Below are 12564 nucleotides of genomic sequence, written 5' to 3'. Positions count from 1 at the left end.
TGTGTGATGCCAAAAGCCAGGGCGAGTGACAGATGTGCCCGTTCGCCCTTGCTTTTGGGAGGAGGAGGAGCAGCAGCGAGCATCAGTCTCTGCAATAAATTCGAGGGGCTCTGACCTGGCTGAGCCATCTTAATATCGGGTCATCGCTCCTCAGCGTGACGACATGTGCATGCACATTCCTCTGCGGCAATGCTAATAACAGACATAACTTTGGTGTCTGGTGGGTGGGTTTGTAGGATCGGTATCTCTTCTGGTGCGGTTCAAAAATAACACGTAGCAACAAACCTCCCGTCTTTGCTGCCACGGCAGATTTGAAATGAAAGGGCCTTTCCCACGCAAGGAAGGCGCTCGCTTCTTCATTCTAGCCCTGCTGGGGTAATATTATCCCAAGTCCCTTTTCTCCTCCTGGTGAGTCTCTGCTAAGAGCAGACCTGGTGGCACCAGCAGCGATAATAACACCAGTGGGAAGGGGATGCCAGGACATGGTCTCCACAGGGTTTGGCTGACTGGAGGCTGTGACCTTCAAGAAACATCTCTTTCTGTAGTATCAATTGGTGCCTCCTCTCAGGCTGTGCACGTGGATATGGGCATGCTCCCCCCCCAGCAGCTCCCGTGCCACGAGCTCCTGTGTCACACCAGGGCTGAGGGGCTGCGGGATAAATGGCCAACAAATCACCCCCGTTATACTATGGTTTCCTACAGCTCCTTGAGGGGGGATCTCCGGCTATTAAGCCGTGGCTGTGCCATGCATGTGGCCCTGGGTAAATGGCACCGAGGACCAGCTGACAGAGGGGTGCAGAGAGATGCTCCCCTAGCATGGTGCAAACCAGAGGGTTCCCGTGTGTTCGCACACTGCGTGCTCTCCTGCGGCGTTTTACAGCGAAGTTACAGTACTTAACGAGCAGGAATTGCATCCTAACCATCTGCCTTGATAATCAGCCATTACTGCTGTTTTCCCTGCTTTACAGATGGGGAAACTAAGGGAATGGTGTAAAGAAAATCCAGTTACTGGCACGTGGGGCCCTTCTGATCCGCTCATTGCAGGAGTTAAATCACTGAAAATAAACATTGGATCTGAAGAGAGAAGCTGTATCCTGGACACAAAGCCCACCACTGGTCACTGCCAAACCTGCTGAAAAGGGTGCCTGGATGGAGCAAACCTTCCCCGGGAAGATGCAGGTTCAAGTGTTGGCTCAGATAACTGACGGTGGGAAGAGTATGTCCGTGCCAGACCCGCGCTAGCATGCCTGGCTGGAGAGAAGTTGCTCAAAATCCCAATCCTTACACCCAGAAAAGCTTTCCTCCTGCAACTTCGCTGCCTGACGTGAAAGCCCCTCCCTAAACTTTGCCAGAACTGCAATAAGCAATCTTTCCCTTTGCTCACTCTGGTGACACTTCAGGATAAGAACGGTAACACCCCGTCCCCTGTGGACAGGACGGAGCTGCGAGCAGCCAGGTTTGAGCGGGGGGCAGAGGTGACATTATCCTCGCTCCCACGTCATGCCAGAGACTGCCTCTGTGAGCTGGTGATGGATTGGGCTGTCTTCATAATAGACTCACCAGAAAGCAAATGTCTGCACATACATAAATCATCAACGGACTCCTACAGCCCCTCAGCTAACAGATGTACATGGGTGTTGGGGACGGGAGGGCAGGCGTGCGTACTCCTCCTCTCCACTTCAAGCACCATCTCTAGCGAATTCGGTGTGTGTCCCAGTGGGGGTCAGGGTCTGTTGGTGCAGGTCCATGGGGCAGTGCATCTGTGGGGACATCAGTGCTGGGGATGGAGCGGTCACAGGGGAGCATCAGACCTGGATGTGCACAAGTGTGGTGCCAGGGCATCGTGCGGCACACCTGGCGCTCGAGGGCAGAAGTGATTTGGGGAAGAATCAAGCTTGCCTCCACCCGGAAAGTCCAGGGCAGGGTTTGTTTGCAAGAGGGCATGCATGTGGGAAAAGAGGAGGGAGTGCTTGGAACTGGGGGTGCTGGGGATTAATAGTGCCCTGGGGGCATTAACATGAGAAGACACAGGGTGAATTTGCAAGAACACTGGGGAAGCAGTTGGTGGTGAAGGGTTTGCAGCAGGGTGTTTGCAGCGGTGAACTCTACACGTGCACACGGAGCTGCAAGGCTGCGCTGCACCATGCAGTCAGGACTCCAGCCCCTTTCCACTTTCCAAGACCCCCCGAAACCCCCTCAGCCCCACCACACAGCGGGGCGCAGTCCACTACCTTATCACGAAGCTGTGCGCATCGATCTCGGGGCCGCAGCCGCTGCTGAGCAGGACCCCCGAGTTGCCCACGATGGCGCAGGTGGGGAACTGCTTGCCCTTGAGGGGCGAGGTGCGGGGCAGCAGCTCGTACAGGTTCTGCGAGACATTCATGGTGCTGTCCCTGTCAAAGACGTAGTGGATGACGTCCCCTGGCTTCAGTGTCCCCTTCAGCACTGAAATGTCCTTCTCTGCATCCAGGAACTTCAAGATCTGTTTCCTGAGGACAGGGAAGAAACAGCCCCATCAGGTGAGGTGCAGAGATAACCTGGGTCATACATAGGATGAACTCTTGCCTCCCAGCTGCCCTCGCTCTGTGGCCAGTCCATCTGACTGACGCTCTCCAGGAACACCTCGCAAACAGATATTTCCATCTTACTGCCTGCTCCTTCTCCACCCAGCCCTTCCTGGGGCAGGCTAGTGCAGTCAGTCCACCATTAGTGGGGGGGTCCCTCCCTGCATTTACCTTGCGAAGAGGGTCGTCTCCTCCCCTCCGTGACCCATCACCAAGCACACATTAATTCCACTTGGCCTGGAAAACGGGAGCTCAAGTGCTCCTTCTTTCGTCACTGCAAGGCCAGCTGGTTCAGTGGGAATTCATTTCCAAGTGATCGCTTACAGATATGAAGCCTAACTCAGCGGGAGATAAGCTTTTTATTTCTTCCTCAACTTCTTTAGATGATATACAGAGGCAATTTGCCAGCTTGCACTGTAGAGGACCAAATCTGTCTCTTGTCCTATAGGTAATTACCAGTACCTGATCTTCAAAGAGAGTGTCTGGTTGTGTCTCCATTTGGATGAGGCTGGTTTAATGTTGTGCTTAATGCTTTCATTACTTCTGTCAACAACAGCTGGAGACGAAGAGTCATTTATTACTACTTCAGCTCTAGAGAAAAGACAGACAGGGAGAGGGAGAGACAGGATCCGTTAGCATCCCAATGGCACTTCTAATCACTGTCTTCAGCTCTGGCTGCTGGAATTCAAACTTCATCAGAAAAGCAAAATTGTAGTTATTAGCTAAACAAGAACTGAAAGCTGTTTGTATTCTGCTACACTCAAGCAGACAGACACAAATCCTTAAATACCTGCTCGCTTACATGAACACAGACTTGCAGCCAGGCACAGCTCTACAGAAAACACAGTCTTACACATCTAGCTGTAGAAAGGCATGCACACAAAAACACAGGCAGGTTCTGCAGAGACAGGACACGTGCAGACAAGACAGCCCAGAGCCCCAGGGAACCCCCAAAATTCACCAACACATTTCCTACATGGGCAGCTGAGGTTGCTGCCCAGTCGCCTCGTGGTCACACGTGAGCATCCCAAAGTGGAGCCAGCACAGCCCCTGGAGAGGGTTAAAATCCTCGCCGGAGAAGTGCAACCTTCACTTCACCCAAAGGAGAAATTAATTTAGCTGAGCTGCTGGGAGCTGCTTGTGAGACTGGGCTACGAGCATCCTGTACCCAACAGGGGGAGGCTGGTTCGCTGGCAACTTTCTCCCCCGATAGAAGAGAGCACGAGGGTTTCAGCATCTGTGTTGCTTGCTTCACACCCAGAAATGAGCAGGGGGATGGGCAACAGCTAGATGCTGTGGTTTGGAGATGCTCACTGGGAGACCCCAGTTTTTAATCCCTGCCCTAAGCAGCGAATCAGCCCCAGCACTTCAGTGCCATTTATATCAAATGGCAAGAATTAAGGGAGCCTCTGAATATTTGACTCCAGCCAGCTGCCCTCCAAAGAGGATACTCGTGCATCTCATCAAGAAGCTGTGCATGTATCTGCAGCCCCGAAAAAACCTTCACACTTCAGAGCGCTCTGAAAAATACATAGCCAAAGCACTTGCTTATCAGCTAAAGGGAATCTCCCTCTCCAGTGCAAAGGCCTTTCTCCAGCTGGGCAATGGTCTGTAAATAAATACATTTATAAAAAGCATGTAAACCCCCAAGGAGAGCGAATAGTGAGAGGTGGGGCAGAGCTGGCAGCCCAGGCTCATGGACAACATCCAGCTCCCGGGAGCACATCTCCAGCCCAGGGAAAGAGCTCCCGAGGACACGCTGTGGCTCACACCACGTAACGTTTCAGAAAGGCAAGGAAACGTGTTTATAAATGCTGGCTGCCAGTGTCCTTGTGTGTGTTTGTACAGTACCTCTCCAGCGGCTGCCAGTCGAGGCTGTTGGATTTGTTTGTATCTTGCGTTTTGCCATATTGCCTCGTGTCTTGCAAAACTTACTTACAGGGTGTCAAAAATCATAAAGGAAGCAGGGTAAAGAATTCTTGGGAACAACTACGATTTTTTTCATTTTCTCCATTTTCTGTGTTTTGATCATGGGTGGTGACATCACCACAGAATGATGTCACTTTCCTTCTCACATGGTGTCACTGAGCTTTGCAACTGTGTCACTTTCTAATGCTGGGCTGACATGAAATCACTGTAAAAATGACACAGAGAGACACTGAATGAAGATGCGATGCTACAAAATGACTCTGCGATAGAGAGATGTTGCTGAAGTGCATTATGATAAAACTGAATGAACTTCTGATGTCAAAGACAGCGATCTCCCTTCTAATAGCACTTAGTAAAGCTACAAAACCGGCAACTCTATCACTGACTTATTTTCACAATAAGTAACTCTCTCCTCATTCTCTCAATCACCACAACTTGCAGATCCTTGGTTATTTGCAAATGATTATTGCGCTGAGCTGGGAGAAGGAGGGGGAGAAACGATTAAGAAAATGCAAAGCAGAAGTGAAAAGAAACAGATACATTTGCTAAATAAGAACAGCACTATCCAGCGAAGAGGAGAAGCAGATTAATAGCTGCCTTACAGCAAAAACAAATGAACACAAAATCTAATTTACAAACCTATTAGATTTGCTATGTAAGCTGTTCACAGCTGATCTGATTGTACCTCTGCCTCCAGAACTCCTGCAAGACAAAGGAAATGCATTATTTATAAACCCAGCTCCTCTTTGCCAAGCATTGTCCAACAGTCAAGAGATCCTGCTCTGGAGGACTCTGAACGGAGACGCTAGTGCGCCGCTTGCATCCCACCCCATCCAGAAGAGAGACGCCCTGATGCCTGTGAAGGTTTTTTCACATCCACCGTCATTGCTGCCCTACTGCGACTGTAAAATCATTCTGGGAAAAAAGCTCCTAACCAACCCAATTAATAATACCTGCGCGATCTAACCAGCTATCAAAGACATCTGGTCTCTGTCGTCAAAGCAGCATGCAGCCTACAGGTTGCATTAAATACATCTCTACTTTTTTTTTTTTTTTTTTAGGGAGTCGGGTGTTAGCAGTGCATAGAGAAGGTCTCCTCTGTCTCCAGGTTCCCAGGGGACTTTCCTTGTCCTTTTCAGGTGGAGACGGAGCTGAATGATCTGGACAGGATTCTCACCACTCTCTTCATCTTGGGCTTCCAGCTGAGACCACCCAGCATCTCCATTTTATCCACACCAAGCCCCCAGCCTCCTGGTGAAGAGACCTGACTTGCGGAGACCTCATCCTCACAGTGCACCTCCTCCCAGCTCCCAGTGACCCACAACAGACCCAGGGCTCCCTTCCAGCCCCCTCTGATCCCATGAGTGCCCTGAAGCCCCTTATCCCCACCTTCGGTGTAACCTGGCTGAAGCTATGTGGCCAACTCACCACAGCCGTTCACATGCTGGAGCTGAGACCCAAAGTGACAGCCTTGTCACTCCCATGGCCTGACACCACTGCGCAAGGACGGGTGCCAGACCTGCCTGAGTAAGACCTGTGGGAACAGACAGCCAGAATTCCCAGCACCTATATGATGCTGCAATGAAGAACAGGTGGGACCAAGCCCTCTCAGAAACCAACACCACTCATACCACCTGTGCACCCTCACTTAAATATAAATACATATAAGTATTGGTCTGCATCTAGCTGGCTGCAGAGCCCCTTCTTGCTTTAGCATGCTAATTTCAAAGGGGTCACAAAGAATGAGTTGAGCACTTCGTGATGCTAAGTGGGAGCTGGGCTCCTAGTCAGACACATTTTAACTGCCATGTGCTCACTGTTCTGCTTCGTTGTCTCCATTGCACACGTATCTAAATGAACACTCTTATACAGGGAACCAAATTCTCTTCCAGCAGAAATATTGTTACCTGGAAATATATACCTTAATGAAAACTTATCTCAGGAGCACGTTATTTCTACCAGTCCCGAAAAAATCCCAAATGCATAAGACAAATGAAAAAGAAATAGAGTGTGGGAATGTTTGGTGCCATCAAAAAAAGATTTTCAGACTTGTGGGATGCGATGTGAATCACTTTGTTAGGCTGAGCACAGCCCTCAGCACCACATAACATCAGACCCTTGCAAATGCTGTGACGGTTGTCCCTTTCCTTCCTCCTGCCAGAGACCATCTACAGCCAAGTCAGAGCAATTCCTGCTCCGACACCCTCCTCTTTCCTTTGGAAAACCTGAGAGTCAGTGAGATGTTTCATTTTTTTGGTGCATCAAGGGAACAGCAGGAGTAGCTTATTCCTAGAGCCTACTGGCATTTAACAAGCCTCCGCTTTAATGGGGTTCACTGCGGGGTGTGGGAGCAGACTGGATTAGTGTGCAAACTACGCATTCCTTCAGAGACATCTCCTCTGAAGGAGCCTTCCAAATGGGATTCACACTCCTTCACACTTGTTATAAGACAGATAGGGACTGGATTAAGGGCTTAGAAACAGAAATGCTGCTCCCTGAATAAGTGCTGGTTCACAATCTCTGTAAAAGGAAAAAAAAAAAAATCACAGAAATTAGGAAGTGGAGAAGACCTGTTAGCTCCCACCTCATCCATGTTTTGCAGCTATGGCATGACTGATCTGAAGCATCACAACGTATTATTCAAATGTATTTATCCAATCTAGCCATACATGTCCCCAGTGACAGGCCTGGGCATGTCTTCTCCTGGAATCAAGGCAGGCATCGGGGCTGGAGATGCCAGAGGTGAGGAAGACAAGCTGAGAGCACATCTTCCAACTCGGTGGTGGGGAAGGAGATCGGCTGCTCCGATCCCGCTGAGTAGTCCCTCAAGGGCAGTTCCAGGGGTCACTCTTTCCCCTTCACACACTGTGAAAAGCAAAGGTTTTCAAAATACTGTAATGCAAACAGAGCATGAAGTGTTCTGCTGTCATGTGCGAACATGGATGGGGTGGCTCATCGGTGGAGGAGACAGCAGGGCTCTGCCAGCCATCTTCCCGTGACTTGTTCCATGGCACTGGGCTCATGGCTTCGCTGGCCAGCAGCAGCCAGGATGCTCTTGGTGGACACCTGAGATGCTGGCAAAGACACTGCTCCCTGCACCAGGTTTGGTTTCTCTCTCCCAGCCACTGAGATTGCCTGAAGCTGGGACATGATACTTGGCTGAAGGTCTCAGCTGGTTTAGTGAATCCTAAAATACTCCTGTACCTTCCAAACCATCAGGTTTTTGGCCCTTTGTGTCCTACACTGCAACTTCTAGACATCTTTCCTATTTCCCTTTGTACATCAAATGTACATCAAACACAACGTGAGCTGTGGCTACGACACCATAGGGTGCACTGCTCTGCCCAGCCATCCTGCTCAGCTCATCCCACCGGCGGGTACCAGCCAGGCAAACCAGCTGCTCAAAACACCCATAGTTCAGCCAAACACAATGGTTTCCAAGGTCTGCCATATGGCATTACCAACACAGGCAAGCCAACATCACTGTACTGCTTCACTTCCCCCACCTGGGAAGAGGAAAACATTAAGAAATGGAGGGCACTAATTAAGAGGCACACGTTCAAAAAAAAAAAGTCATCCCATTTTATTATACCTTGCTGACCTGGAGTTTCAAATCTCTTGGCTTCAAAAGGCAAAGACCAACCTCGATTAAAATTGCACAGATAGGCATTGATTTTGAAAAGCTTTCTAGTGCTACACTGTGTTTAGATTGAATTGCCTTATTAATCTAGTTGTTATCAGTTTGATTGCATAGCCAGCTCCACAAAGTACCAACCTGCTTCCTAATCCTATTATTTACAAAGCGCTCTTCTTTTGACTTCTGTTGGGATGTTTTCCAGTGATAAGTTGCATCTATATGTGTTAATGCCATATTACTGGCTTATGCCATCCTTTCTCATTTTTGCTTTGAGATTTTCAAGCTGCATTTCCACTATCTAAGATATTATATAGGTCAAAACATTCTGTGCTCAGATGTAGAGTGACACTGATTCATATATCAGAGGATAAAAAAGAAAAATTGTCTTATGGTTCAGGTCCAAATTTTCTTGGATGAATAATTTCCGACAAATCAGGTATGCAAAGACTTTTTTTATTCACTCACTATGAATGGGCTGTTTAGGGTTTTTGTTTCCCTTTTCATCGTTTCCCACTTCTTAAATGATTCTCTTAATTGTTGCTAGGTACGGTTCGGTCTTGCTTCGAGCAATTTCGATATGTGAAATCAAAGCTGCTTTGACTGAACAAGTAGGTCACACAGCCTCTTTGGGCGAGCGGATCTCTAAGAGCAGGCTTTATGCATCCATATTCTCAGCCTTACAAATTAAAAAATGTGTTTTCCATGGATATTTTATGATACCCACCTCCAAGTCCTGCTTCCCCCCAGCATCTGTGACAGACAATACACATTGGAAGTGGGCACAAGAAGCATGAACTAGCTAGAAATTGCAGCTGTAACCAACCACCCATTTAGCCACATTTGCGGAGCCCATTCCTGGTGGAACAAAACCTCTGCCTCTTCCTCACCTTAGGCAACCCAAGTTCACCTCTTCTCCCTTCTTCACATAAGGAAGAGATATAAAAAAGAGATAATAATCCTTTGGGGGACTGTTAAGCAGAATTTATCCATCTGAATTCCTTGGAAAGAGAGTTCAGAGTGCCACAATTTTTATCTGAGGGGTTCAAATTATTAACACTTACTAATTAAGTTTTCACAACTTGCTTTTGTGTTACACGCATTTTATAGTTTGACAGCTGGGACGCTGGGGGTGAAGTGGCTTGGCCCCTAACGTCAGAAAATGGCAATCCCCCAAGCCAGGACAGGAGCAGGCAGTATGGGCTTACAGCAGACCTGTCCTCTTGGAAATGCTGCTCTCTACTTGCTGAGCGCCGAGTGCAGGTCTTGCTGGGTGAAAGGGTAGGACACATCACCCAGAGGACGCCAAGAATTGATCTGAAAAGGTCTCACTGGCCTGAAAAGCACATGCAGCCGTTGGTCTCCTGAAGCTACAGGCTGTACCCATGAGGCAGTCTGTGTCTCTTAAAAACGCCAAGATCACCACCTATATTTACTTTGCTTTTCAAGGATTGCTCTGATGTTGTTCTCGAGACCAGATCTGCTGTTTTCCATCTGAAGAGCACATGAGCAGAATGCCAGGCCTGGTCAGGGACCACCCCCTCACAATCACTGCCCTCCCAACCCACGGCTCTCCCTGAGGCAGCCGGGCAGAGAGGGATGCGGGGTGGGATGCTCACAGACCCTCTGCAGGATGCTGCTCTGTGGCCAGATGGACCCAGTCACTGTAACTTACAGTTTTGGGGAAAGGGATACACTGCCCAGCCACTGGAAAGGAAATACAAACACACAGATCGCCCCCCTCCCCCCCCCAACTTGACAGACTTGCTCCTGCTGATGCTGACAGTGGTATATAATCTCAGGTGCATTCACAGGCATAAACCAACCCTTGCAGTGTCAGGGACTAGCTGGCACCTGCATGCAGCCCCCCTGGAGGTGGCCTTAGATGCGCCGAGTGCCCTAGGAAGTGAGTGAATTCATTTTCCTGAGGGCAGTGCAGTCATTCAGCCAAGCCATGTGCTCCCTGAGCCCCCAAAGATGAGGCAGGATTCTCTCAGGCCAGTGCTGTGAAATGTGGACCAGGATACAGGTTTCCACTCTCCTTCCTCTTCCCTGAAATCCAAGGTTTATGTTGAGACCAGCAGAGCAGCAAACGTGACTCCAGGGCTTTTAGGGGAAAATTGCCATATTTCCAAATTGTCTATGGAAGAGAAATAACTGGCTTCCAAGTGCCAACCTGTCCAGCCTGTCCTGCAGGGTGGAGAAGCAAAGGTGTCCCAGGAGCCCAAACTGAGCAGCAACTGAGCCCAGAGGCTGGAAACTTGGATGCCTTGGGGACCATATCCTGGCTTTCCATCTGCATGTCAGAGTCTCGCTGAAAAGATGGAGGAAGGCCACATTCACCAGCAAGTCCCCTTGTGGGCTCCTCACAAGCCACTCAAGCGGTTTCTGTGGGGTTTAGGTCAAAGTCCACGCACATCCATACAATGTTCTGCTGCCACAGGAGAGACATTTGGAGAGGAAAGCCTTCACTGCTGGTTAGCCCCACATGTAAACCAACTTGCAAATCAGAAACAAAAGCCAAAGCCAGGTGAGAAGCGATGGGATCACAGATGCACTTTTGAACCTTGGGATCACGTAGTCAAACATTGTGCACTCTCCCTAACACCGGTCTTCCCCCATCCAGAAATGCGGCTCTTGCAGGCTCGTTTCTCATCTCGCCTTCCTGCATCACGTGTTGTAACACACTGGCAGAAGCCAGGACATCTGACACATGCAGTCCACTCCCTGCGACATTTCACCGGTTGCTTTTGAGGCTTTCATACCGTGGTGTGGAGGAGATTGCAGCTAAGAGAAGCGGTGGCCACTGGGTAGCCCTGCGTACCTGCACTCTCCTGGCAAGGAAGGTTCCCTCTGTAGGGATTAATTGGGGAGACATTTCTAAAGCGTGCCTGCTAGGATGAAGGATGCTGCAATATATCTTGATGAGACATTTGAAATCACACTTTGCTGTGTTTAAAATCTCACTTGTTCATATTGTCACATCTTGGCAGCCCGAGTGTCAAAAAATTCCTAAATATCAGGTGCTATTTTTGCTGCTCCAGGTTTCATTCTTTCTATCAAGTCATATGACCACATTTGCGAGAGTGTGCCCATACCATGGCTTTCAGGAAAACCACCTTTCCCCACTGGGATCCCAGTGCAGCTCCAGCATACAAGCTGCAGGGGCAGTGCTTGGCCAGGCAGGCTGGTGGCATAGCATCTTCCAGCAAGCCAAGCAGATCTGGTGTGAATCCATCAGCCGATGGCCTTGCTGTTGCCCGCAGCACTTGGTATTACCCACCATGGAAAACACCGTTCCGTCAGTCTCATGCAAACCAGCCTTGCTTATTTGATCATCTCCTCTCATGCCCCAATCCCACCTCCATCGCACCATCCATCCTGCAGGCTCCATCCCAGTAGCCACAAGTTGGGAAGGTCAGAGGTGCTCAGCATCCCTACCTGTCAGGTGGTGACCGTGGCTCCACATCAGTTCCCGTGTAACTGAGAGCAGGGCTTGGCCCTGAGATTTCTGCCTGGCTGCAAATCACGGTGTAATCACCGCAAGCATGCACTGAGGACGCAGGAATCAAGACACATGAGTTGGCAAAACAGAGACACCTATTGCTTAATAGGGAATAAGCCAATTAGGCTGAAACACTGACGTGACAAAACTGGTGAAGACCCAGCAGGAACAGCACAGCTCTGACAACTAAAGGACACGAGGCAATGGGAGGAACACTCACGGCAGCCTGTGCTGGGGGATCACTCTGCGCTGGGGTAATGGGAACAGCAGGACCAAATCCCTGTCCCTGCCTCCAGCCACCTGCTCTGAAGGACCTGTAAGAGGCAGGAGGATGCTCAGAAAAGCCTGATGGTTACTGCTGCCCACCAGGAAGCCATGGTCCAGGACTTTCAGGCTCTGCTCCCAAGCCAGAAATGTGCTCCAATGCGCTTCCCCTGAGCCAGAAAAGTCTCTCACACCTGTAGAGTGTCAGGTCTCACATCCACGTGCATTCACCGTAACATCAGCGTGGCCTGACTTGATCACCCCACGATGATCTTGTTTTATTGCTGCTCTAAAGAAAAAATACTCACATGCTTACAGGGCTCAAATGTCACACCCTTTACCTCTCCCCACCCTGCATACTGGCAGGACCTTACTCCCTCCTTCATCTCAGGTCTTCCATTAGACATTTATTCCTGGCATCACCTTGCTTTCTTTGGCTCTGTTAATTAAACAGCCAACAAAGAAAAAGACACTGAAGCAGGCAAAAAGGATCCAGTGAGGGGCTTGGGACTAGGGGGTGTGTGTTTGTGTATTTAGCTTTCCCCTTCTGGAAGACAGAAGGAAAAAACCCCAAAAGCCCAACAAAGACCTAGAAAGGAGCAGAAACAAAAGCCTCACTACTTAAAAAATGTGTCTACATTATACATTTTTCCTGAGATAATTTTTTC

At 49.3% G+C, this 12564-nt stretch overlaps 1 protein-coding gene across 2 annotated transcripts in view; it reads right to left on the bottom strand.

Moving 5' to 3' along the window:
* The window catches only part of ST8SIA2 (ST8 alpha-N-acetyl-neuraminide alpha-2,8-sialyltransferase 2), a 33094-nt gene that overhangs the window by 12703 nt on the left and 7827 nt on the right, over positions 1–12564 (bottom strand). For both annotated transcript variants that reach the window (XM_027793970.2, XM_005242424.3), the window contains exons 2-4: positions 5133–5195; positions 3027–3155; positions 2232–2489 (exon numbers count right to left, since the gene is read on the bottom strand). In XM_027793970.2, the coding sequence (XP_027649771.1) occupies positions 2232–2489; positions 3027–3155; positions 5133–5195 (450 nt within the window). The remainder of the gene's footprint in view (positions 1–2231; positions 2490–3026; positions 3156–5132; positions 5196–12564) is intronic.

Source organism: Falco peregrinus, chromosome 1, assembly GCF_023634155.1.
Source record: "Falco peregrinus isolate bFalPer1 chromosome 1, bFalPer1.pri, whole genome shotgun sequence".
NCBI classification, from domain to species: Eukaryota; Metazoa; Chordata; class Aves; order Falconiformes; family Falconidae; genus Falco; species Falco peregrinus.
Note: the sequence above shows the minus strand (reverse complement) of the source record. Positions and strands in the feature narration are given on the sequence as shown.